At 41.5% G+C, this 22,541-nt stretch overlaps 4 protein-coding genes across 4 annotated transcripts; all 4 read left to right on the plus strand.

Annotated features, from left to right (window-relative positions):
* Window positions 1-1,980: 1,980 nt before the first annotated feature.
* Window positions 1,981-4,653, plus strand: LOC133151696 (sialic acid synthase-like). Its single transcript, XM_061274938.1, has 6 exons — window positions 1,981-2,213; window positions 2,391-2,606; window positions 2,687-2,786; window positions 3,026-3,180; window positions 3,262-3,528; window positions 3,755-4,653. Exons 1-6 carry the CDS (start codon window positions 2,082-2,084, stop codon window positions 3,944-3,946), a joined length of 1,062 nt encoding a protein of 353 aa, XP_061130922.1. The 5' UTR covers window positions 1,981-2,081; the 3' UTR covers window positions 3,947-4,653.
* Window positions 4,654-5,217: 564 nt separating this feature from the next.
* LOC133151695 (sialic acid synthase-like) lies at window positions 5,218-8,323 on the plus strand. Its single transcript, XM_061274937.1, has 6 exons — window positions 5,218-5,459; window positions 5,784-5,999; window positions 6,083-6,182; window positions 6,832-6,986; window positions 7,073-7,339; window positions 7,761-8,323. Exons 1-6 carry the CDS (start codon window positions 5,328-5,330, stop codon window positions 7,974-7,976), a joined length of 1,086 nt encoding a protein of 361 aa, XP_061130921.1. The 5' UTR covers window positions 5,218-5,327; the 3' UTR covers window positions 7,977-8,323.
* A 1,003-nt stretch (window positions 8,324-9,326) lies between these two features.
* On the plus strand, window positions 9,327-19,377 carry slc24a2 (solute carrier family 24 member 2). Its single transcript, XM_061274935.1, has 10 exons — window positions 9,327-9,895; window positions 11,000-12,111; window positions 15,341-15,379; window positions 15,453-15,564; window positions 15,711-15,797; window positions 16,069-16,145; window positions 16,248-16,385; window positions 16,514-16,603; window positions 17,005-17,171; window positions 17,250-19,377. Exons 2-10 carry the CDS (start codon window positions 11,206-11,208, stop codon window positions 17,497-17,499), a joined length of 1,866 nt encoding a protein of 621 aa, XP_061130919.1. The 5' UTR covers window positions 9,327-9,895; window positions 11,000-11,205; the 3' UTR covers window positions 17,500-19,377.
* Window positions 19,378-19,744: 367 nt separating this feature from the next.
* xpa (xeroderma pigmentosum, complementation group A) lies at window positions 19,745-21,935 on the plus strand. Its single transcript, XM_061274939.1, has 4 exons — window positions 19,745-20,613; window positions 20,676-20,781; window positions 21,057-21,340; window positions 21,429-21,935. The coding sequence occupies exons 1-4, from the start codon at window positions 20,328-20,330 to the stop codon at window positions 21,581-21,583; spliced, it is 831 nt and encodes a 276-aa protein (XP_061130923.1). The 5' UTR covers window positions 19,745-20,327; the 3' UTR covers window positions 21,584-21,935.
* The last annotated feature ends 606 nt before the right edge of the window (window positions 21,936-22,541 follow it).

Here is a 22,541-nt window from a genome sequence, read left to right on the forward strand (position 1 = left end):
ATCGCGGACACGCTCTCACGCGCCACAGCGTGCAATGACAGTGGCAATCTCAATGAGAACCCTTGTGATGAGAGAGTTGTGTATGCCTTGGAAGCCACAGACGCGTTGAGTAACGAAACACTTAGCCAGCTGAAATCAGCAACGGCAGCAGATGGCGTGTTACAAGCTGTATGTGAGAGACACTTGAAGGGTTGGCCCATGAAAAAGAAAAGTCTGGACAGTAAACTACACAGTTACTGGCCAATGAGGGACAATATCAGCATCGTGAATGACATTGTGATGGTCGGAGACAAAATCATAATACCCGAGTGCTTCAAGAGAGTGATTTTGGAGAAGCTGCACCTTGCGCACCAAGGCGTGCAGCGTACTAAAGCTAAAGCGAGAAAAGTCCTTTACTGGCCTGGCATGACACGAGACATAGAGACAATGGTGGAAAAATGTGTGCAGTGCCAGCAGCTACAGCCCAGACACCAGGCTGAGCCACTCATTCCACACCAGGTTCCTGAACTGCCATGGATGAAAGTTGGAGCTGACATCTTCGAGCTGCATGGTCAGTCATACCTGCTGTTGGTGGATTACCTGACAAAATATCCAGAAGTGCTCAACCTGACTGATAAAACAGCTCGCACGGTGATTCAGAAGATGAAGTCTGTCTTTGCCAGACATGGGATACCTAAGGAGGTAGTGAGTGATCATGTCCCATTCGCCAGCTATGAGATGCAGTCATTTGCAGCTTCATGGGAGTTCAAGCTCACACACTCCAGCCCAGGTTTTCCCTCTTCAAATGGAATGGCGGAGCGGGCCATAAAGACGGTAAAACACGCGCTGAAGAAAGCAGTGCAGACTGGCACTGACCCACATCTAGTGTTGCTGTCGCTGAGAAACACACCGGTGACAGGACTAAACCTGACACCTGCACAAATGTTGATGGGTAGAGTCCTGCGCAGCACACTTCCATGTTCCAGTGCTGTGCTGAAACAGTCATCCCCACAGCATATTCTCGAAAGAATACAGGACTTGCAGTCCCGGCAAAAGCAACACTACGACCAGCGTGCAAAGCAACTGCCAGTGCTGACCCCAGGAGACACGGTGCACATGCAGACGCGACGCGGCTGGGAGCCAGCGGTTGTCATCAGGCAGCGAGATGAACCACGCTCCTACACTGTACAGACACCGGCAGGGAGGACACGCAGGAGGAACAGGCGACATCTGAGAAAGATACACCCAAGCCTGTTCAAAGACTCTCACCCTGATGAACATTTGGACTCTGAGTTTCAACATACTCAGGCTACTGCAACAGTGGACTCACCACCACTGGAACCGGTACCACGCAACCCTTGTCCTGTGCCTGTGGACAGCATGCCCACATGCTATACCAGGAGTGGCAGAGCAGTTAGGCGCCCTGCCAGGTACGCTGAATGACAAAGTGATGTTGTTACTCAATGTTAAGAAAGAAAGTGATGGAGAAATTAAAGTGTGGATGTTTTGTGTTTATCGTGAAGTGTTATAAAATGTTATAGGTTCGGAAGGAAAAAAAAAAAAGATTGTTGAAAGCCATTTGGGTTGTTGAAACATGATTTGTTTGTAATTGATATATGCATGTCGAAATTGTGATCAATGTTGATACCAAAGAGTTAAGGTAACCGATACTAGATAAGCTACTTCTCAGTTGGAAAAGAGGGATGTGGTAGATTGGAATCGAGCACTCGGTGCTCGACTGTGTGGTCTGTCTGTATTGGGAGTCGGGGGAGATGTTGACTGAGCGGGCAGTAAAAGATCGACTTGTACTGCATCCTTGCCTCCGTGTATTATTGGTGAAACAACCAGTAAGCAACCCACGGTTAGTGACAACACTACAACAGTGTATCAGAGCATAAAGCCACAACACTGACAACTGTCTAGTACACTGTACAAAGGTACCACCTCCACGGCCCCACCTCTGAAAACTACGCCCATTGTTGCTTAAATAGGCAATTACAACGCATCCGCATCCTTCTTCGGCACTGCAACGTGTCCTATTCATTAGATCTCATTGACGCAAGCTTATAATTGTACTAAAACGCTTTAGGGCTGTCAGCAAAATGCCTTTGACGTTTGAGCTGTGTCCTGGTAGGATGATCGGAGGGGATCATCCATGTTTTGTTATTGCTGAAATTGGACAAAATCATCAAGGAGACATTGAGATAGCCAAGAAAATGATCAAAATGGCAAAGGTAATAAGTGGCTATTTGTTTCATTTTACCATGCACTGTTCACTATTGTTTGCAACAAGTAAGATTAGAATTGATTATATTACAAATGTATGTGTGTGTGTGTACTGTATATACTTAGTATGCATAGTATGTATACTGTGTGTGTGTGTGTCTCATCCATTCCAAATGTACTTACAGGACTGTGGTGCTGACTGCGCCAAGTTCCAGAAAAGTGAGCTGGAGCACAAGTTTAACAAAGGTGCATTAGAGCGTCCTTACAAAACCAAAAACTCATGGGGAGATACCTATGGGGAACACAAACGCCACCTGGAGTTTAGCCATGAGCAGTACAGGGAGCTGCAGAAGTATGCAAAGGAAGTGGGGATCTTCTTCACTGCTTCGGGGATGGATGAGGTACTGTATCGCTTGATTTATTTGCAGGATTTACTCTTGGAACAAATATGAAGTTTCACGTTAACCATTGAACATTTTAGATGGCGGTAGAGTTTCTCCATGAGATTAACGTACCTTTCATCAAAGTGGCCTCAGGAGACACCAACAATTTTCCTTATCTGGAAATGGTCGCCAAGAAAGGTGATATATATTCATGTTTTCGTCCTGTTATTAAAAATATATACAGTACATATAATATAGTTCTGATTGTTTCTATAACTGTGATAGTAGTAGTATTGGGATATTGTCATGTAAGACTCACTGAAGGCACAGCTGCCAAAAACCTGCCCTGAGAATGACATTACAAAGTTGAACAAAGTTGTGTGTGTGTGTGTGTGTGTGCGTGCGTGCGTGCGTGTGTGTGTGTGTGTGTGTGTCAGGACGTCCCATGGTGGTGTCCACTGGAATGCAGTCCATGGAGACGATACGTCGAGCGTACAAGACAGTGAAGGATCATAACCACAACTTTGCCATCTTACAGTGTACCAGCACCTACCCTCTTGAGCCTCAAGATGTCAACCTCAGAGTGATCGCAGTAAATATAACCAAAAGGACCAAAATCTAATTGAATAATGATAACAGCATGACTTATTGTCAAACCACTTGTCATTAACAGAAATACCAGAAAGAATTTCCTGATATTCCAATTGGGTATTCTGGCCACGAGTCTGGAATCATTATTTCAGTGGCGGCTGTTGCCATGGGGGCAAAGGTTGTAGAGCGTCACGTCACACTGGACAAGACTTGGAGGGGAAGTGACCACGCAGGTTCTCTGGAGCCTTCTGAACTGGCTGAGATGATTCGGTCCATCCGATTGGTGGAGCTCGCACTAGGAACTGGAATCAAGACGAGGTTACCCTGCGAGGAGCCGTTCCACAGAAAGGTGAGATATTGGGGGGGGTAGTACTGCCGTCAGGATAAGGAAGTAATGTCTACTAAATGATCTGAGATCATGTCCAGAGAGCAACATCCCTTAAATCAACAACAAAAATGGCTGCAATTATTGGTCTGTCCCCACAGTCTTTTTACTTCATGATTATTAGGCTGTTAAGAGAATATTGTGTCTCGTCTCAAAAAGTCAATTATTATGATTTACACCTTTTGCCCAGCTGGGGAAGTCTGTGGTGGCCAAGGTGAAGATCCCCAAAGGAACTGTCCTCAGTCCAGATATGTTGGCAGTGAAGGTGGCAGAGCCCATGGGCGTAGCGGCTGAGGACATCTTCCAGCTGGTTGGCAAAACTGTCACTGAGGATGTCGGTGAAGATGAGAGCATCACACCCGAGGTGGTGGATGGTCTTTGAATATTTTCCAAAATATGTCTCATCGTTTTGGGAGGGGATTTCTCCCACAACGTAGCAAGTTGTTACTGTATAATCATTGTTCAGAAGTCAGCAGCTTGTATGAAATGTTACAAATTGTGAATGGAATGTGCAAATTTGCTTGAACTAAATTATACTATTACCGCATTTTCCGAATTAAAAGTTGTTCCAGTATAAATGAGTATAAATTGCACCAGCCATAAAATGCATAATAAAGAAGAAGAAAACAAAAACACATATAAGTCGCAGCGTAGAATAAGTTGCATTTTTGGGGGACATCTATTTGATAAAATCCAACACCAAGAATAGGCATGTCACCTTGAAAGGCAATTTAACGTAAAAATAGAATAAGCAACAACAGGCTGAAGATACGGAATGCTAACATTACATAAACACATAAACAAGGAACTGAGAACGTTATTGCAATATTCGTGCCCAGCTGACGTGAAGCATAGTCTAACTGTGCAAGGGGATGGGCTTCACCAAGTGTTGATATTTTCAGACAAAAGGGAGACATCTCTTCAAATAATGCTGTTTGAATGAAGAAGCCTTTTCCTTATACTATGTGTTTCCCACAAGTTACCACAAAGAACACAAATACCTGCTAATCTAGACTGGAACATGTATATCCAACATGGCCCATAGCCTACTCTAGCAAACTGTGCAAAATAAAACGGGCTTCTTATTTGCTTTGTGTATTGTATATGTATGTGCAAAGAGGGCTGTGACCTGATATAATAGGCCGCATTTCAGCCTTTGTGCACGGTTGTGGGAGTAAATTTGCTTGGCAACCACCTGCCTCTCGGGTGAGACCTGCTTTTTGCGGTCGGAAATCAAGTTTTTCTTTATAACCAAATTGTCAGAGGCACTAGATTACATATTACTCTTTACATATGTAAATATCATATGGTATTGCCTGCTGCCACACCATTTTACTAACAAAATCCAAAGAATATCTTTTAAAATGAAAGTGTTTTTATCAACCAATTTCTAACTGCTGATACGAAAAAATGATCAATATTAATGAAAGTTTATGGGAAGAGTTGCGTGCACGTGGTAAACACCAAATCTCTTCTGCACCGGCATGATGCATTGAATCACCATCACAAGTAGCTGTATTAGATTAAAAAAAAACTTACACTAAAGAAAATAAATAACACATTGTATAACAATATATGTTATAATCTGTGTCTAATTATCGAGGGGAAAAAAAATAAGAAAAGTCGTGCGCCGTACGCCACTTCCGGGAAATGCGTCACTATTTTCCGGGTCGGCGTTCCTGAGTACATGAGAAGACCAACTTCCCCGAGCAATTTCATTCATCGTTAGTTTCCTCTTTGCTTTTATTTTCTCTCCCGTCAACATGCCTTTAAAGTTTGAACTTTGCCCCGGTAGAATGATCGGAGCCAATTACCCGTGCTTCATTATTGCTGAAATAGGGCAAAACCATCAAGGGGACATCGAGCTTGCGAAAAAAATGATCAAAATGGCAAAGGTAAAAACTGTTACACCGATATGCGACCAAAAACGCTTTTTGTGTTGAACCCCATATGGGCTTGGACAAGGGTTAATTTGTATCAAAAAACGAACCTCATGTTAAAGAAGTAATTCCAAAATGGTCTCATTTCTAAACCTCCCAGTCTGCTAACAGTTTGCTTGTGACGTTTTATTGTCTTGTGTCAATAACACACCTTATCACGGTCTCCTCCCTTCCCTGCACACATTGTATACATATGTGTGCTAATACTTGTTGATGTGACGCCTTGATTCACGTCATTCTCAAAATGCAGCTCGGCCTAACTTTAATGCCCTTAAACAGGACTGTGGTGCTGATTGTGCCAAGTTCCAAAAAAGTGAGCTGGAGCACAAGTTTAACAAACGTGCATTAGATCGTCCATACAAGGCCAAACACTCTTGGGGGGATACCTATGGAGAACACAAACGCCACCTGGAGTTCAACCATGAGCAGTACAAGGAACTGCAGAAGTATGCAAAGGAAGTGGGGATCTTCTTCACTGCTTCAGGGATGGATGAGGTAAGTCACTCAATGTATTTGCTGGCTTTATGAACAATTGAGTATATAATTCATATATTCCATCTTAACTCTGCACCTTTTAGATGGCGGTAGAATTCCTTCACGAGCTAAATGTGCCTTTCTTTAAAGTGGGCTCAGGAGACACCAACAACTTCCCTTACCTAGAGAAGACTGCCAAGAAAGGTGGGAAAACCCAAATTGAGAGTTAATTCAGTAAACAGTTCCAAAGTCCAACATTTCCTCAACTGGTTAGCGTTCATGAAAATGTCCTTGGTCAGTTGCATAATTTATTTGTGCACGTTATTTTGGAATTAGGAACAATATTAGCATGAAAATTATAGTTTCGTCTGAAACTTGAATGTCACAGTTGAGCGTCTTATGTCTCTGAACGTGGACACACATGCCGCAACACTTTGGCCCAATCACATGTCAGCATTGCAAGGCTCTAATTGGCATTAAGACGTTGTCATATAATGTCATGGAATCATTTTACCACACAAGTCTTCACTCCATAATCTGATTGAGTGTTTAAGAAGATTTGGAAACTGCTGCTGTTTTAGTTAGCAACATTGTCAAATATTCTCAGAATATTGAACAAGTAATTATACTTAGTTGTCTCTTTCTGAAGGTATAGGGACGGCATGCGTTTGATAAGTAATTTATTTTACCGGTAGTCAGTGATCCCCAACCATAGTGCTATGATTAGTGTTCTTCTCGGAAAATTATGCATTTACATTTTTGCCCAAAAATGGTTATTTCAAATTGTCATTATTTTATTTAAATTACTTTGCTTTCATTTAAAATCACAATGCTTTTCCACTTCTTGTGTCAGGGCGTCCCATGATTGTGTCCAGTGGGATGCAGTCTCTAGAGACGATGCGGCGGGTGTACAAAACAGTGAAGGAGCACAATGAAAATTTTGCCATCCTGCAGTGTACCAGTGCCTACCCCCTTGAGCCTGAGGATGTCAACCTCAGAGTGATCACAGTAAATAGAACACAAATGACTATAAGCTGATGAAATGATATGGTACAAGCAGGACTTATTGTCAAACCACTTGTCGTCGTCAACAGGAATACCAGAAAGAATTCCCTGATATTCCAATTGGGTATTCCGGCCACGAGTCTGGAATCAGTATTTCAGTGGCGGCTGTTGCTCTGGGAGCAAAGATTGTAGAGCGTCACATTACACTGGACAAGACCTGGAAAGGAAGTGACCACGCGGCATCTCTGGTGGCTTCTGAGCTGGCTGAGCTGGTTCGTTCCATCCGACTGGTGGAGAGGGCACTGGGAAGTGGGCTCAAGAAGATGCTACCTTGTGAGAAGCCGTGTCGCGACAAGGTGCCGTTTCACCACTCTGCTCGATGAGATTAAAATCATTTTATTGCAATTGCTGGGCGTTTAATATAAACTCTACTCCGGGTAGTCGTTTTGAGACATTTTATTGAGAAAAACTGTCCAAATCTTCTTGTTTCTGGCTCTCAAATGTAATCTCTAATTTGTCTAGTCATTCCTGAAAGATGACTGATTTGCCTTCTGTCTTTGAGCAAAATAAGACATTTGCAAATATCTGCTTTTTCTTGGGTTATTCTGCTTAACTGTTGTTTAGTTATTTTTAATCACTAAATAACACCAAATAAACAAAATAACCAGTTAATAACAATAATCAAGAAAAAAGCTTTCTGATACTTACCCTGCAGATAAAATTATATGTGATTTATTGATTCTGATTCTGATAACTTTTTTTTTTTTTTTGATCCAGCTGGGAAAGTCAGTTGTGGCCAAGGTGAAGATCACCAAAGGAACCGTCATCAGTCTAGACATGTTGACGGTGAAGGTGGCAGAGCCCATGGGCGTAGTGGCTGAGGACATCTTCCAGCTGGTTGGCAAAGCTGTCACTGAGGATGTCGGCGAAGACGAGAGTGTCACACCCGAGGTGGTGGACAGCTATGGGAAGAAAGCCAAGTGCTGTGGATAGACGTTGTGAGTAGACAATTGTGATGGGGAGAGAAGCACTTAAATGGTGAGGACCCAAATCATGTGGGCATAACATGGTGGGTAATTTGCTTTAAGATAATTTTTGTAATCAGGAAGAGGAGTTAATTGTCCTCTGAGGTGGCACAAACCTGGGTTGGGTTCTTTCCTAGGGAGAGTTAGACTGAAGAAATAGCAATTAACAACTGTGATTAAAAGCCAGTGTTGCAAACTGTGGCGAATGCTGCTCATTATCCTCAACAAGATGCACTAAATAGTCACAGGTTACATGTCCATTTTGTATCATCCAATTGTTTTGTGCCTAATAAAGAAGATATACGCATACCAGAAGTCATTGTATTTTTATTTTTTTTAGCTACAAAGATCAATCCTTCTTTCCCTCCCACCCTAAAAAAATCTTCATTATATAAGTAACAGGAGTTTGTGGAGCGTCAGAGCCAGCATGGCCTTCTGCCAGCCAAAACATGGAAGCATGCTAATATTTGAACAGTACAGGAATCGCAGTTTGTCTATATGCTTCCTGCTCTTTAACAACCCAAAAATAATGGGACAAATTAACTATCAAATAGACCATTGACTTTTTATTACCTTAATAATCAAGTCACCAGTATTCTTCCCTTTTGGTTTAACCCAGAGGGATAAAATGCTTGCATGCTTCTTCTAGTAGACAAAGTCAAGTGTGGTTTGTCTTGCATGGGAAGAGATTTATTTCTGTTTCAGGTCACCCAGGCAATCTGCTATACCACAGGCTACCTTGAAGGAAGGGTAGCTTAGTTTGCTTGGTTAGATAACAAGTTTAGCCCTGACAGGACATTGCATGGGCCTTAATATAGAAACCACTGCCTTCAAGCATTGTAAATCAAATGAGATGTTACCTCTGGTTGTGAACAGTGGGTGTGTTTTTACCGAAGTCAATTTCCTTGTTTGGCACGCTCAAACATGGCGAATAAAAACTCTTGAATCTTGAATCTTGATATGGTATTCGCCAACACGAGAATCCATAGTGAGGACAAATAGGTTAGTCCTCCTCTACGTACTGTTAATGTCTTCCCAGATGGAAGAGGATTTTGACGGGGGTCTTGGCAGGCTCAGGATGGAGCCAATCTTTCCCTAAGCCCTCCCCAGCACCATTTGCTGGGAGTGAAAGTGAGAGGGCCACTCCATTAAGTATGCTCCTGTTTAATTGGATAGAAACAGTAGGAGACAAAAGGCCAGGTTATTTAAATCCTACAGTGCTCTGTGGTCTGGGGAGAAAACCTTTCAAATTTTGGAGTTACACTTTTTTAAATTAATATTGTTATTAACATAATGTAATTATGTCAATAATGCATAAATAAAGATGATTTGAGCAAATTTCTGTGCTATTTACCATTTCAGTACTACCCAATAAGTAGCTCTCAGTTCCCAAAAATTTGATCCCTGTTCTAGTTAATCATCACTGATAAAGTTTGCTGTTACATCTGCTGGGCCATTATGACCAGGCCATTGACTTGATGACACGATGGGCCACGGCTTTATTGTGCTCTAAGCTGGTTGAGATTGACAACATCCACTGATTTGGGTGTGAGGATGAAGAGCAGCTGCGGCAGGGTGAGGTGGCAAGCGGTGCCGGTAAAAGAGACAAGACAGACGTTGGATTTGAATTGAAGGTAGAATGGAAGGGGGAGGAACAGGGAGATGCAGAAGGAGGGAGGCAGGTTCTAAGTGGGAGGAATAGAGAGCGAGCGTGGGAGGAGCATTTGGCAGTCGGCGCTCGGCTTGTTCACTTCAGAACTTCTCGTGGCGAAGATCTCACAGAGGATTTACCATTGGCAGTTTTAGAAATTCAATCGGGACTTTTTTGAGAGGGGCTGGAATATTTTTCCATCTTTAGGCCAACTGGCAGAGCAACCTCCAACTCAGGTGAGGATTTCTTCTTTGCCACAGTATTATCTATGCATATTTGTTTGTGTTTTATTTTTGAATGTGTATGCTGTTCTTCTCATTCGCTTCTATGATCATATTTTTCTTAATTGAGGGTTAATTGATGAAGTTTGAAAGTTATGTTGTTATTTTAGTTTTGATCGTAAAGTTGACATTTGATTTGTGACTGCATACTTTTCAATCAGCAGTGTGGTGACTGTGTGTCTTATCTAAGTATATCTTATCAGGGATTAGCGAGCCTCCTAATAAGCTTTCACTAATGTCAAATGCTCACAGGTTCCCAGCACAATGTTAAGAAGGCTGCTGCAGACACTGAATATGGACAGTATAACTTCCCTGATTGCAAGCACTAAAATAAGTGCCGAAAATTGGTGTTGAAAATGCAGTCAATTTGCCTCCATTTAATCACGTAGGAGAAAAAGAACCTATTAGTATTTTTTTTCCATGCAAGCTTTATCATTCTCTATCGGCTGTCAATGACAAACTTCTCGTTTGTCTTGCTAATTACAATTCAGCCACACATGTAAGTTAAAAAAAACAAGTGTAAGATAACTAATACTAATATTCCCTACGTTCTTTTGACCACCAATTAATTGGACGCGCAAACAAGTGTGGTAGTATTGACTAATCACAACCCTTTTTTATCATTATTTAACAATTTGTGTAATCTTTTAAGTTTTTTTGTTGTCTCTGCTATAGAGGGTCACATCATTGCACTTGAATCTAATGAGATTGTATAACACAAGTAATGCTCAGATCTGACACGATCAGTATTAAAGAAATTTACCATTATGTTTATTTTTGTCAATGTAGTTGCATCGGTGACCATCTACATTGCTTTATATTGTGGACTCTTATTAGTATTTTTTTATTCTTAAATATTTGTTATCTCGAGCGCTCAGTATGATGCCGTGCACACTTGATCGATTCAACTTTGGCGGTGTCATGCAAAACTGAGCATTAGTTACAATCTTCACAAAAATAGGATTGTGTCACCGAACATCTCTTGTATTGGTTTTCATCACATTTTTGTTCATACTTCCAGTGATAATTACAATGTTGTTTTTTTTGTCCACTGTCCAGGGAGTAATATGAGGAAGCCTTTAAATGGGCTGGACCCCGGAATCCGACTCAAGGGCCTCCATTGGATTTAAAAGGAGAAACAACATGCAAACCAATCGATGAACCAGTGTGGCCTGTCAGATCCTCGCCCTTAGAGCCAACAGCACCATCGACCCATCATTTGGTGGGGTGATTGTAAATATTTCCACTCTGCCTGAGAACCAAAGATGATGGACTACTTCCTGACAAGAAGTCGAGACACCATGGATTCAACCAGCTTTGCTCCGCTTCTCGGACCTCCTCATAGCTGCATGAGGCACCGCTACCAGGGTGTGAAAAGGAAACTGCGGCCGGGGCGAATTCTTGGCTTGATCTTCAGCATGGCGGTGGTATGCACAGTGTGTTCATGGAGTGCCTTGTCTCTTGTCACCGCGGGGGTACCCAGTGAGCCTGAATCGGCGGTTTCAGGAGATGAAGAGGTGCCCCAAAGAACTCTCCTGGAGCACCAGAACGAGTCCAACCCCGGGGGTGACCAACAAACATCAGAAATTGAGATGAATCACGGGGATTACCCTACAGACTACTTTAGCGTGGAGGACAGACGCCAAGGCTTTGTGGTGTTTCATATGTTTGGCATGTTGTATATGTTTATAGCCTTAGCCATCGTGTGCGATGAATTCTTTGTCCCAGCCCTAACAGTCATTACCGAAAAGCTGGAGATCTCTGATGATGTAGCAGGAGCCACCTTCATGGCGGCGGGCGGATCGGCTCCAGAGTTGTTCACCTCCGTCATAGGAGTCTTTGTTTCCCACAGTAACGTGGGCATCGGCACCATTGTCGGCTCGGCCGTATTTAACATTTTGTTTGTGATCGGTATGTGCGCCATCTTCTCCAAAGAGGTGCTGAACCTCACCTGGTGGCCTCTGTTCAGAGACGTCTCCTTCTACATTGTTGGCTTGCTCATGCTCATCTACTTCTTTCTGGATAATGAAATCACACTGACAGAAAGTATTTCCCTGCTCATGTGCTACCTCACATATGTGACTTTCATGAAGTTCAACGCCAAAGTAGAACTGGTCATCAAAAGGTTACTGGGCAGCAACCAGGTGAACATAATCGAGACTGCACCCAAGGTATGTCCGTTTCTTCACCTACACAACCGTTCTTTCGCTATCTGTCCATTTGATTGTTCGTCCATTTGCCTGTATGTCTATCCATCCATCCATCCATCCATCCATCCATCCATCCATCCATCCATCCATCCATCCATCCATCCATCCATCCATCCACCCACCCACCCACTTGTTTTCTGCTTTTGACTTTTTTACACTTTTTGTCCCTTAAGCCATCTGTCACTCCCTTCACCCATTCACCTGTCCACCCGTTTATCCACACCAAGTGCCAGATTCTCATTAATCAGTTCATCAACACATTTGTTCGTTCTACTCACTATCCATTTACTCATACATCCATTCATACTGTTTGTCCAACCGATCCATCGCTCCATGTGTTTGTCCAACGATCACCCTGTTGCATTGCTTTTCCATAAATCATCCTTCCCCACATTCAACCCTACTTTCATTGAATTGCCCCTAAATCCATCATTCATTCCCTTGACCCATCCGGCCGTCCGTCCGTCCATCCATCCATCTTCTGAACAGTCCCTAAATACACTTGTCTATCCCTTTATCACACCATCGATCTGCCCATCTGTCCATCCATTCATCCATATTCTCTTCCTAATTCTACCCGCCCATCTCTGCATTTCTTCATCCACACATTTTTGGTTATCTATAAACCCAATCAAGCAATCAATCAATCACTAAATGGATTTGTTGGCTTCTGGAGCCATCATTACATTCATACAACCGAACCAACTGTACATGATCCATCTGTCATCATTTCCTTTCAACCGTACATCCATTTAGTCAACCCGATTTTCATCTTTCTAGCCATCCATAAATCCATCCATCCACACGTTACAAAGCTAGATTTTCACCAATCCATGACACGCCCAACAAAAATTGGTTTCTAGCATGAGAGTTCTTTTTTTAATTTGAATTCAAATTCTCTAAATATGTGACCAAATACAGTTAATAGTCATGACCAAATATTTTGCAAAAGCGGCTTTTGTCATGTGCATCTGGGAAATTGTGTTTCTCGCAATGCCCTTTATGAGGCCAGACAGGGTAATGAGCCAAGGTGTTAGTCAAGTCAAGTTTATTTGTATAGCCCTAAATCACAAGCAGTCTCAAAGGGCTTCACATAGACAGAAATTGACAAAAATGTGTTGTTTTCTGCAGAACAACCCAGGTGATTCACAATGGAGCTCCTGTAAGAGTTAAATGATGCCACTTTGGTTTATCTGCAGACATTAGGTGGAAAGTTCTCTAAATGATGTTGGCTTTCTTTGATTTAATAAACACACTTTGTATTTTAAAGTTTGAGAAAAGGCAGAAGAGACTGTCTTTCTCATCAACACTTCCTCTTTCAACACATTTTGTCTTCTATCTCACATTGTGAAGATACCCCTTCACTTTCGTTCATCTGCTGGGTCAGTGGCTGGCTTTGTTCTGCATGTCACTTATGCTGTCCGTGGATTAGTTTTGTATTAATAACACACTCACAGAGGCAATCACTTGACATCCACTTGTTCAATCACTTCATGGTGGAAGTCTAAATTATGTAGTGTCATTGTGTTGTGTGACATGGTACAAGGTCAAACAAAGATTGATGCAAAACCAAGATTATTTATACCTCTTTGTCGCTAGTCAATGCTTTGAATCTGTGGCATTATCCCCTCTGTCCCTGCTGATGATCATCAACAGTTGCCAGTAACAAACTGATTCTCAAGAAGAACTATTAATATCACTACTATGTTGTGATGTAAATGATATACTGTATATTTCAATGATTTTCCAAACCCACTTCGCCCTTAACATCAAATGTCTTGATATGAGTTATTCCCCCCAAATTGCACATATTGTACAGCAAATTGAAACGTGATGAGGATATTGAAGCGATGAATTGTCGTGTGGCTTTTGCTGCCTTCTGGAAATCGGCTGTACTTTTGATGACGTAACATCACCTCCAAAAAGAGCTTTTCCATTTTCGTTGCAAGGCTCTTGATGTCCACCTGTCGTCATGTAATGGTTGCCGCTAAATAATCCCAAAGGTTAATGCTCTTCAATCCCATTAAAGATGCTAATAATAGTCAGGTGCTCTCTGGTGGTAGAGGGAATCACAGCAGCACGCAGAAGGGTAGAGAGCAAGAAGACCTCTCCACAATTAAGACTGACAACATCCTGAAGTTATGACCATTGGGGACATTGTTAGGAGACCAAACCTAATATCTACTTCAGTTTCTGTGTTGCAAAAAGAGTGAGCAGCTACTGGTTTGCATAATGTTAGCACGGAAGACACCAATCCTCTTTTATCCCCTTAATATCTTCTTACCTTCAGTGACGGCAGCAAACACACATCCCAGCACGCTCTCAATCACTTGTACAAAATGTCCAACACAAACAATATCTAGATCAATCACTGTCACACTTGCGAACAAATGAGATTCTAGCTGGACACCAGCTCAAGACTTGCAGCACTCTTTGCGCTTCTTTCTCTCTGAAGGTTTTATTTTTGTAGAGAGCGCACGTGTGCTCGCCGTAAAAACTGGTGCATCTTCATTTTTATCCTGCTGTAATTTGCTTTACTGTTTTGGGGAATTTGGCAGACCAGACTGTGGACTGAGGGCTTTTTATTTTATAGGCTCCAATAATTTGGTGGCTGAAAGTAGACTAGACCTTAACCAGCTTGGAGCGAGTCTAATTTGCGGCACAAGTGTTGTTATACAATTTGGGTGAATTTGGAGGTTGACGAACAATCATGTAGAAAGGTCACTTCACACTGTAGATTTGTGATCACTCTGGCCAATTTTACATCGTCCACCCATCGCTAGACATGTGCTGGGCATGAATAGGGTCATGAATCTGAATCTGTGTTCCACCTGTGGTGTGCAACACAAAATCAAAGTGCACTGACTTTACGCAACACATAGTATAATACAGAAATTACCAGCAAGGGACAAAAAGCAAGCCAAGACTGTCTCTAATATATGAAAGGCATCAGGTAGAAGTTTTTGGACTTGATGCCATCTGAAGAACAAACATGTAATTCTTCTTCCTGTCATTCTTGGCATGGATGTATCAAAAATGTTTTGTAGGTTGTTTTTTTTTCATGGCGCCCCAATCCGTGACAGTGTCCCTCCGTGGTATGGTCAGATATGCCGAACAAATACTAGGAATTGTGTAAATATTTGGAGGGAGTAGACACAAACATTGTTTTCCCTCTGTTTTTCTCTTACAGGTCAACCCCCCTGCTGCAGATGATGAGAACAAACTGATGGTGAGTCGGCTTTGTTGTGTGCAAAGTTTTTTTTTCCCCAAAAGAATATTATGACCCATTTGTATTTTTACAGGCCAAACCAAGGTTACAGAGGGAAGGTAGCTGTGCTTCACTGCACAACTCACTGATGAGAAACAGCATTTTCCAGCTTATGATACACACGCTGGACCCTCTGAGTAATGAAGGTGTGTTTAAACAAAATACTGATACTTGCGCTCAAACATTTCAACAAGACAATTCCAGGTCGTAATATATAAGTATCAACAACAAGACTTCTTCCCGTAACGCACCAATGCAACCACAAAACAAAACTTTCTTGTACGGATTTCAGGACGATTCAAAGAGAAAGCATCGATCCTTCACAAAATGGCAAAACAGAAATGTAAAGAAGATCTGGCTGCCAGTGCCAACGGTGTTGGTGAGTTACAGTCTTATTCAATTCCAATCCATCCATTTTCTTGTCACAGTTGACTTTGACAATTTAAAGCCTAAAGGAAGACCGGAGTCCAGATTCGAACCCGCAGTATATAATCTTATGATTTTGACCTGATTTAGTCTTCTTGCATGTAATTAATTATTATTCTTTGTCAGTATTGGTAGATATGTAAACCCTAACCCAGATACAACACAAAGCTTCACCTCTTTCTCTCTTTAAATACATGTTTTATTCTTTGTGTTCTTTCCTCAAGCAATTAAAACCATTCCTACCAGTACTAAGGTCGCAGTGGAAGTCACGCCTCCCATGAACGGTGTCATAGGAGAAGAGGTACGGTGTCGGCACCTTGCTTCGTGATGAATCTTTAAACAAATAAATATAGCTGTGAAATGTGAACAGAAAATACAGTATAGTAAATGGGCTCTCCATCAGGGTGGCGAAGAGGAGGAAGATGAAGATCAGCCTCTGAGTCTGGCCTGGCCTGACACCAATAGGAAACGTATCATTTACCTCATCATCCTCCCGATTGTCTTTCCTCTCTGGCTCACACTGCCTGATGTCAGGAGAGAGGTGAAAATCCACACGCAAACATGCACATGCATGGCTATAAAAAATGTGTCCTGACATGCACTTACATCATACCTTACTGTCAGGAAAATGAACTCAATCTATACTTGTATCCTCTTTGCTTGTTTCAGACCTCAGAAAAGTTCTTCCCCATCACCTTTATTGGCGCTATCAGTTGGATTGCTTTCTTCTCCTATTTGATGGTGTGGTGGGCACATCAGGTAACTGACATACATACTCACCCACACACGCGAAGGTTTTTTGTTTCTATTCTTTCCCGTCTATTTTAGAGCTACATACAGTTGGTAGCAGGGTGTTAAATATATGACCTCTGCTGGTAATCCCTGGCTAATCTGCCTTGAGCCACAGCCAGTTCCACCCGCAACTCTATTTTAATGGTGCAAATGCAAAAGACAGACATGAAGAGAGCCATCACGCCCTAGAAGGTCAATACCACTTGTCATCATTGAGGTCACGGGTGATCGGGAGTACATCCCAGTTGTCTTTGGCTCATATTAATAAGTAAAGGAAGATGAAGCCATAGCATCATGACTGTATGTTAACGTTCAGCCCCTGAGGTCCTCTCAAAGGACACATTGTAAAAAAAAAAGAAACTTTGCAGGTTGGAGAGACATTCTGGATCACAGAGGAGATCATGGGTCTGACTATTCTAGCAGCGGGCACTTCCATCCCTGACCTCATCACCAGTGTGATCGTGGCCCGAAAAGGTCTCGGTGACATGGCTGTGTCCAGCTCAGTAGGCTCGAACATCTTTGACATTACTGTGGGGTAAGTGGAAGGTTGAAATGAGATAAGATATGACCCACTGCCCCCCAGCTCATGAGTGTACTTTAACTGTCCCACTAGTCTGCCGTTCCCTTGGCTCATCTACAACTTCATCAATGACTTCAAGCCGGTGGAGGTGAGCAGCAACGGCCTTTTTTGTGCCATCGTCCTCCTCTTCCTCATGCTCCTCTTTGTCATCATCTCCATTGCGGCCTGTAAGTGGAGGATGAGCAAGTTGCTCGGCTTCCTCATGTTCCTGCTCTACTTTGTTTTCCTCATCGTCAGCGTCTTGCTGGAGGACAAAGTTATTATGTGCCCTGTAACGGTCTGAGAGAGGAGCATGTTTGGCTACATTGATGCCACTTAATAACTTGATTTCAGCCCTGAGGCTCCGTTTTGAGGGATCCTTCAAGGGACTAATGGAAAATTTACATGAACAATGACTGATCCTGATGAGTCAAGCAAGGTTCATCATCAGCGATGATTACTTGTGCGAAAAACATTTCTTCAACCCGAAGTTATTTTATGTGATTTATAATAAGAGGATTGAAGTGGACATGATTTGTGTTGCAAAGCTCTGGAGGGGATTCCAATGATCATGGAAGAGAAAAAAGAGACACTTTATTTGTGTGAAAGCTAGATGTTCAAATGTTTTATTTCATGCACTGCGTGAATATCATCAATGTAGTTCATCAGAATCATTTGCACAGTTACTGTTCGTTCATTCATTCATTCATTCATTCATTCATTCATTCATTCATTCATTCATTCATTCATTCATTCATTCATTCATTCATTCATTCATTCATTCATTTCATGAACAAACACAAGCTGTTCTCAGAACAGTATACACATTTTTACTTGACTGTGGTGCCGTCATTTTCTTTCAGCAGCTAGTGACAAAATGGCAGCCCCCTGATATGAAAAAAAAATGCCCCCCCTCGGCTATGCTACTGTGGTTCAACAGAATTATTAAAAAAAAATACTCATGAAACAGGCCTGGACCAAAATGATTCTACCCCTAGAAAGGATTGAAAATAATTTGAGCATTCAACCAAAGTATGTTCTCTAAAGCAAGTGTCTTCAAACTTGTAAATATACTTGTAATTTACTTGTAACTATATCGAGTCTTGTAATTATATCACGTTACTGTGCCGTTTGGCGACATGAAGTGGACCACAGTAAACATGGGCCACAGGAAGCGATGGAGAGAATTGTTGCAGAAGATTAGAAAGAAAATTACAGAAATCTACAGAAAGCACTCCACCAGTTGTAACAATATTCAAATCTTCTGAGAAAGACTTAAAAAAAAAACATGCCTGTGAAATGTGTCACATTTTTCTCTTGGAATTCAGGCTAAAACGTTTTAAAAAATGTACCTTATAGCACTTAGCTGAATAATCCAGATCTACGGGATCTACGTACAGTAAGTGGTAAGTCATTCATTCATCATCATTGAATATTGTCTCAATAATTACAGGTCCGCTAAAGGCAGTTCCTGAATAACACACCAGCTGCTGCATTTGATCTTGTAATTCAAGTACAAATTTGTGTGACAACTTTTTCAGTGCAATTTTAACAACACATGATACACGTCCTCTATAGTCCACGTGTCAGTTGGTGAGGTGCTGCAAACTGTGTTTTTTTTTCCCTTTAGATTTTTCCAAGACTCACAAACTTTTCTTTCATATTCATCTGCATTTATTTGTGTGTTTCTCTTTTCTCTCTGGTTAACAATCTAGAAGTAGTACCTATTTAGACAAACATATCTTGCTATCTATTCCAAACAACAACACTACAGATACACATCTCTTCTCTCCAACGATATAAAATGTACTCAGATAATATATGTTCTGTTTTGCATTTATGTGTATAATTGTAAAAATATATAGGTCTATATTACAACACTGTATATAAACTCCTGTATGTAATCATAGTCAATTCAATGTCTATTCTCGGGAGTCAGCTTTATGCAGTAATATTTTAAATTGTTGCTTTGATGATTATCAGTGAGTGGGCACGTGTCCATTGCAAAAATACCTGCAAGAGTTCATCCATCATTGACCAACATTTTTTGCTGTTGTAAATTTCCATTTTACTGTCATGCAAGCATGGAATCCTTCTCGTTTGTTACTTGAATCGTGTATAACAATGTATAAAAATGTAATTCCTCAATTTACTGTATAAAACATGACTAAATAAATTAATGCTGAACTATAAACAGCAATTTGGGATTTTGTGTTAAATATGTGCAGGTCTTTTTTAACACAATCAATTATACAAATACAAAATCCACCTTGAATGAGTATTTTCAGATTAGACGGAGATTATTTTAAATTTCAGTAGCAGTTGTTTTTTTTATGCAGCAAAAGTCACATCACACAACAAATGGCAATTTTTGCAAATGAATCATCCCGATAATCAAACATAGCGCTTTAGTAAGACCATGAATGGGGAATAGCTTCCTTCTCCAAATCTGCTGGTTATCATCACTGTTTATTGTATTTAAAATATACAATAATGCACTAGTATACCTCGTCATATTCAGTCCACATATATACCATAGAGTGGCAGTAATGAGTAAAGCACCTACGCTAAAGTAAAACGAAGAAGACGCAAAATGAACCCGTAAATGTAAACATAGGTAAATGCGATGCGGTACTTTTGAAATGCGTGCTTTCAGTAACGCTAAGATAGTAAGGGCAAATGTGTCCTGCACATTGCTAATGTTTGGACAACAAAACTGAATGAACAAGAATGACGGCACGTTGTGCGGTTGCACACAACGCGTTGCGTACAATCGCGTCAACAAGAACTGGGAATAACCTCAAGGTAAATTTTGATGGAGCGCCTGTATTTCCTTAATGTGCATTACTGACTGCACACACTTTGACGTCGACAAATAGCAAGCAGATATCATGAAATTGATTTCAACGTATGTGCATTGCCTTGAATGGAAAATTCGCCCCTGCCAATATGGCCGCCACGTAGACACGTCGTTATGTCTGGTTTCTAAATAGGGGTGGCACGTAACATTTGTTACCGTGCTTAATCATTCGACTCAGTGGAATCTTGGAAAGTGTACTTCTGGACTTTGGTTGTATCCGCGTAGAAATATTGTTAATCTCTCGTTGATTAATTTTGGTTGCAACGAGCGATATGGATTCTTCTGGGTCGTCGGGGGTGCTTGTTACCGACGGTCCCGTCGTTGAAGAATGTCCCAAACCCGAACTGTCTGCTGCGATGCGGGCTAAAATCGAGAGGAATCGACAGCGGGCGTTGATGCTCCGACAAGCCAGGATAGCGAGCCGCCCTATGGCCGGAGAGCAGGGCGCGACTTCTGCCAAAGTATGCAAAACAATTGACTCTGGTGGGGGCTTTTTCATCGAGGAAGAGGAGGGTTCGGAGGAGACGCAGAAGACCAATAAAGTGGTGCAGCAGCCAGGTAGGTACCTTTGCATGTTTAGATGTTCATTTTTTATTCTCATGACCTGTATTGTTTTGCAGCTCCGGTTATTGAGCCAGAATACCTGTTTTGCGACGACTGTCAAAAACCTTTTATGGATTCCTACCTCAGCAACAGCTTTGACCTGTCTGTGTGTGAGAAGTGCAGGTAAATTGACCTTTAGACTGTAAAATACTTTACCACAGTCTTCTCTAACCTTTTGTTTTGGTATCTCGCAAGGAGTTGAAACATTTGCAACAGGTTGACCCATGCAATTCCTTGTTCAGTTAGATTTGACACTTAAACAGTTATCGTCATCATGCTGTTCATGTTTAGATATGAGACCAAGTTGACACTGAAAGCAGAAGTCCAGTTTTTTCTTTGCAATATCTTCTATGCACTCCACTAATCTAAATAAAAAGTTGACAGTTTCTCTTCTTCAGGGACAGCAGCGACAAACACAAGTTAATCTCCAGAACTGAGGCCAAGCAGAACTATCTTCTGAAGGACTGTGACCTGGACAAGCGGGAGCCTCCACTCAAGTTCATATTGAGGAAAAACCCTCACAACCCACGCTGGGGGGACATGAAACTCTACCTTAAAATACATGTTGAGAAGCGATGTATGGAGGTGTGGGGTTCGGAGGCGGCGCTGGAGGAAGCCAAGGAGGCCAGGGAAGAAAACAGAGAAGTGCAGAAACAAAAACGGTTCAACAAGAAAGTTAAAGGTCAGTTTAATGCTTGAGCAGTAGATTAGCATGGAGCACCTCAACGTGCAGGCTGAACAACTTGTTAATACATTTCTTTTTTTGACAGAGTTGCGCCGGGCAGTGAGGAGCAGCATGTGGACTAAAGACACTAGCGTTCATCAACATGAATATGGACCAGAAGTGGTGGTTGATCTGGAAGAGGACCTCTACAAGAAAACTTGCACGACCTGCGGTCATGAACTCAACTATGAAAAGATGTAAGTTTGTACAATTTGATGCCTTAGCTCAGAAGCACACGTTCCAATTCTCCTTAAAGAGACAAACTCCATTAACTCCTCTCCATATCATTTGAAAGTTTTCTGAATTCTATTTGAAACCAAAATGTAAGCAACTGATCTAAGCAACTTAAGTCCTAAGTCCACCATTTCCATGACTACAACATCCCACTTCACATGCAGATGATTTATATGGAGTAAATCCACAAATTGGATTCATTTGAAAATGTTTTTACTAAAGAATTTAAGATAGTTGTAATTGTATGTATCGTATGTTTTGGAACTTGCTACATTGAGTTATCTTTATTGAATAAATGTTTCATATTAAAAATCTCCCATTTCCATGTAGCATGATTGTTAAACACAGAAAAATGATTTTGAATACTTTTGATATTCTGCAAATAGTATATACATAATTTGCATCATCTTTAGTTTAACTCAGTTGCAAAAATTGTGAACATGTTAAGTCAGCGATGTAACATAATCAGCTGTAGGTACCCAAGGTCAGCAACTTAAAATGTTATTGTAAATTTTGAATTTGTCCTTTTCCAACAAATGCACTCAAACCTGTTCATGGGTGACTTAACATGTCTATAGAGTGAATCTGTCAAATTACCACATGGATCAAGAGATTCTAAGCCAAGGGTGTCAAACTTTTTTTTTTGCGGGCCGCATTGTAGTCATAGTTTCTTACGGAGTGCCATGATGACTGTCAACCCAAATAAATGTATCAGCACCTCATTGTATACAGTAAAAGCTACAAATCAGACAAGAATTAAAAGTAAAGATAGTTTGCAATGAGTAATGACACATGAATTTGATGCACAATTTGTCTTCGCGGGTCACAAAATGTGGCGGGCCGTATCTGGCCCCCGGGCTTTGAGTTTAACCCCTGTGTTCTGAGCGATCAAGGTGAAACTGGCTCATTTTTGAGACTTGTGTAC

This window comes from Syngnathus typhle, linkage group LG3 (assembly GCF_033458585.1).
Source record: "Syngnathus typhle isolate RoL2023-S1 ecotype Sweden linkage group LG3, RoL_Styp_1.0, whole genome shotgun sequence".
In the NCBI taxonomy this organism is placed as follows: Eukaryota; Metazoa; Chordata; class Actinopteri; order Syngnathiformes; family Syngnathidae; genus Syngnathus; species Syngnathus typhle.

Coding starts and splice junctions, on each gene's coding strand:
- LOC133151696 (XM_061274938.1), top strand. CDS start 2,082: ATGCCTTTGACGTTTGAGCTGTGTCCTGGTAGGATGATCGGAGGGGAT. Junction 2,214..2,390: donor AAATGATCAAAATGGCAAAG/GTAATAAGTGGC, acceptor ATGTACTTACAG/GACTGTGGTGCTGACTGCGC. Junction 2,607..2,686: donor CTGCTTCGGGGATGGATGAG/GTACTGTATCGC, acceptor TGAACATTTTAG/ATGGCGGTAGAGTTTCTCCA.
- LOC133151695 (XM_061274937.1), top strand. CDS start 5,328: ATGCCTTTAAAGTTTGAACTTTGCCCCGGTAGAATGATCGGAGCCAAT. Junction 6,000..6,082: donor CTGCTTCAGGGATGGATGAG/GTAAGTCACTCA, acceptor TGCACCTTTTAG/ATGGCGGTAGAATTCCTTCA. Junction 6,183..6,831: donor AGAGAAGACTGCCAAGAAAG/GTGGGAAAACCC, acceptor TTCTTGTGTCAG/GGCGTCCCATGATTGTGTCC.
- slc24a2 (XM_061274935.1), top strand. CDS start 11,206: ATGATGGACTACTTCCTGACAAGAAGTCGAGACACCATGGATTCAACC. Junction 15,565..15,710: donor GGACCCTCTGAGTAATGAAG/GTGTGTTTAAAC, acceptor TACGGATTTCAG/GACGATTCAAAGAGAAAGCA. Junction 15,798..16,068: donor TGCCAGTGCCAACGGTGTTG/GTGAGTTACAGT, acceptor TCTTTCCTCAAG/CAATTAAAACCATTCCTACC.
- xpa (XM_061274939.1), top strand. CDS start 20,328: ATGGATTCTTCTGGGTCGTCGGGGGTGCTTGTTACCGACGGTCCCGTC. Junction 20,614..20,675: donor TAAAGTGGTGCAGCAGCCAG/GTAGGTACCTTT, acceptor ATTGTTTTGCAG/CTCCGGTTATTGAGCCAGAA. Junction 21,341..21,428: donor GTTCAACAAGAAAGTTAAAG/GTCAGTTTAATG, acceptor TTTTTTTGACAG/AGTTGCGCCGGGCAGTGAGG.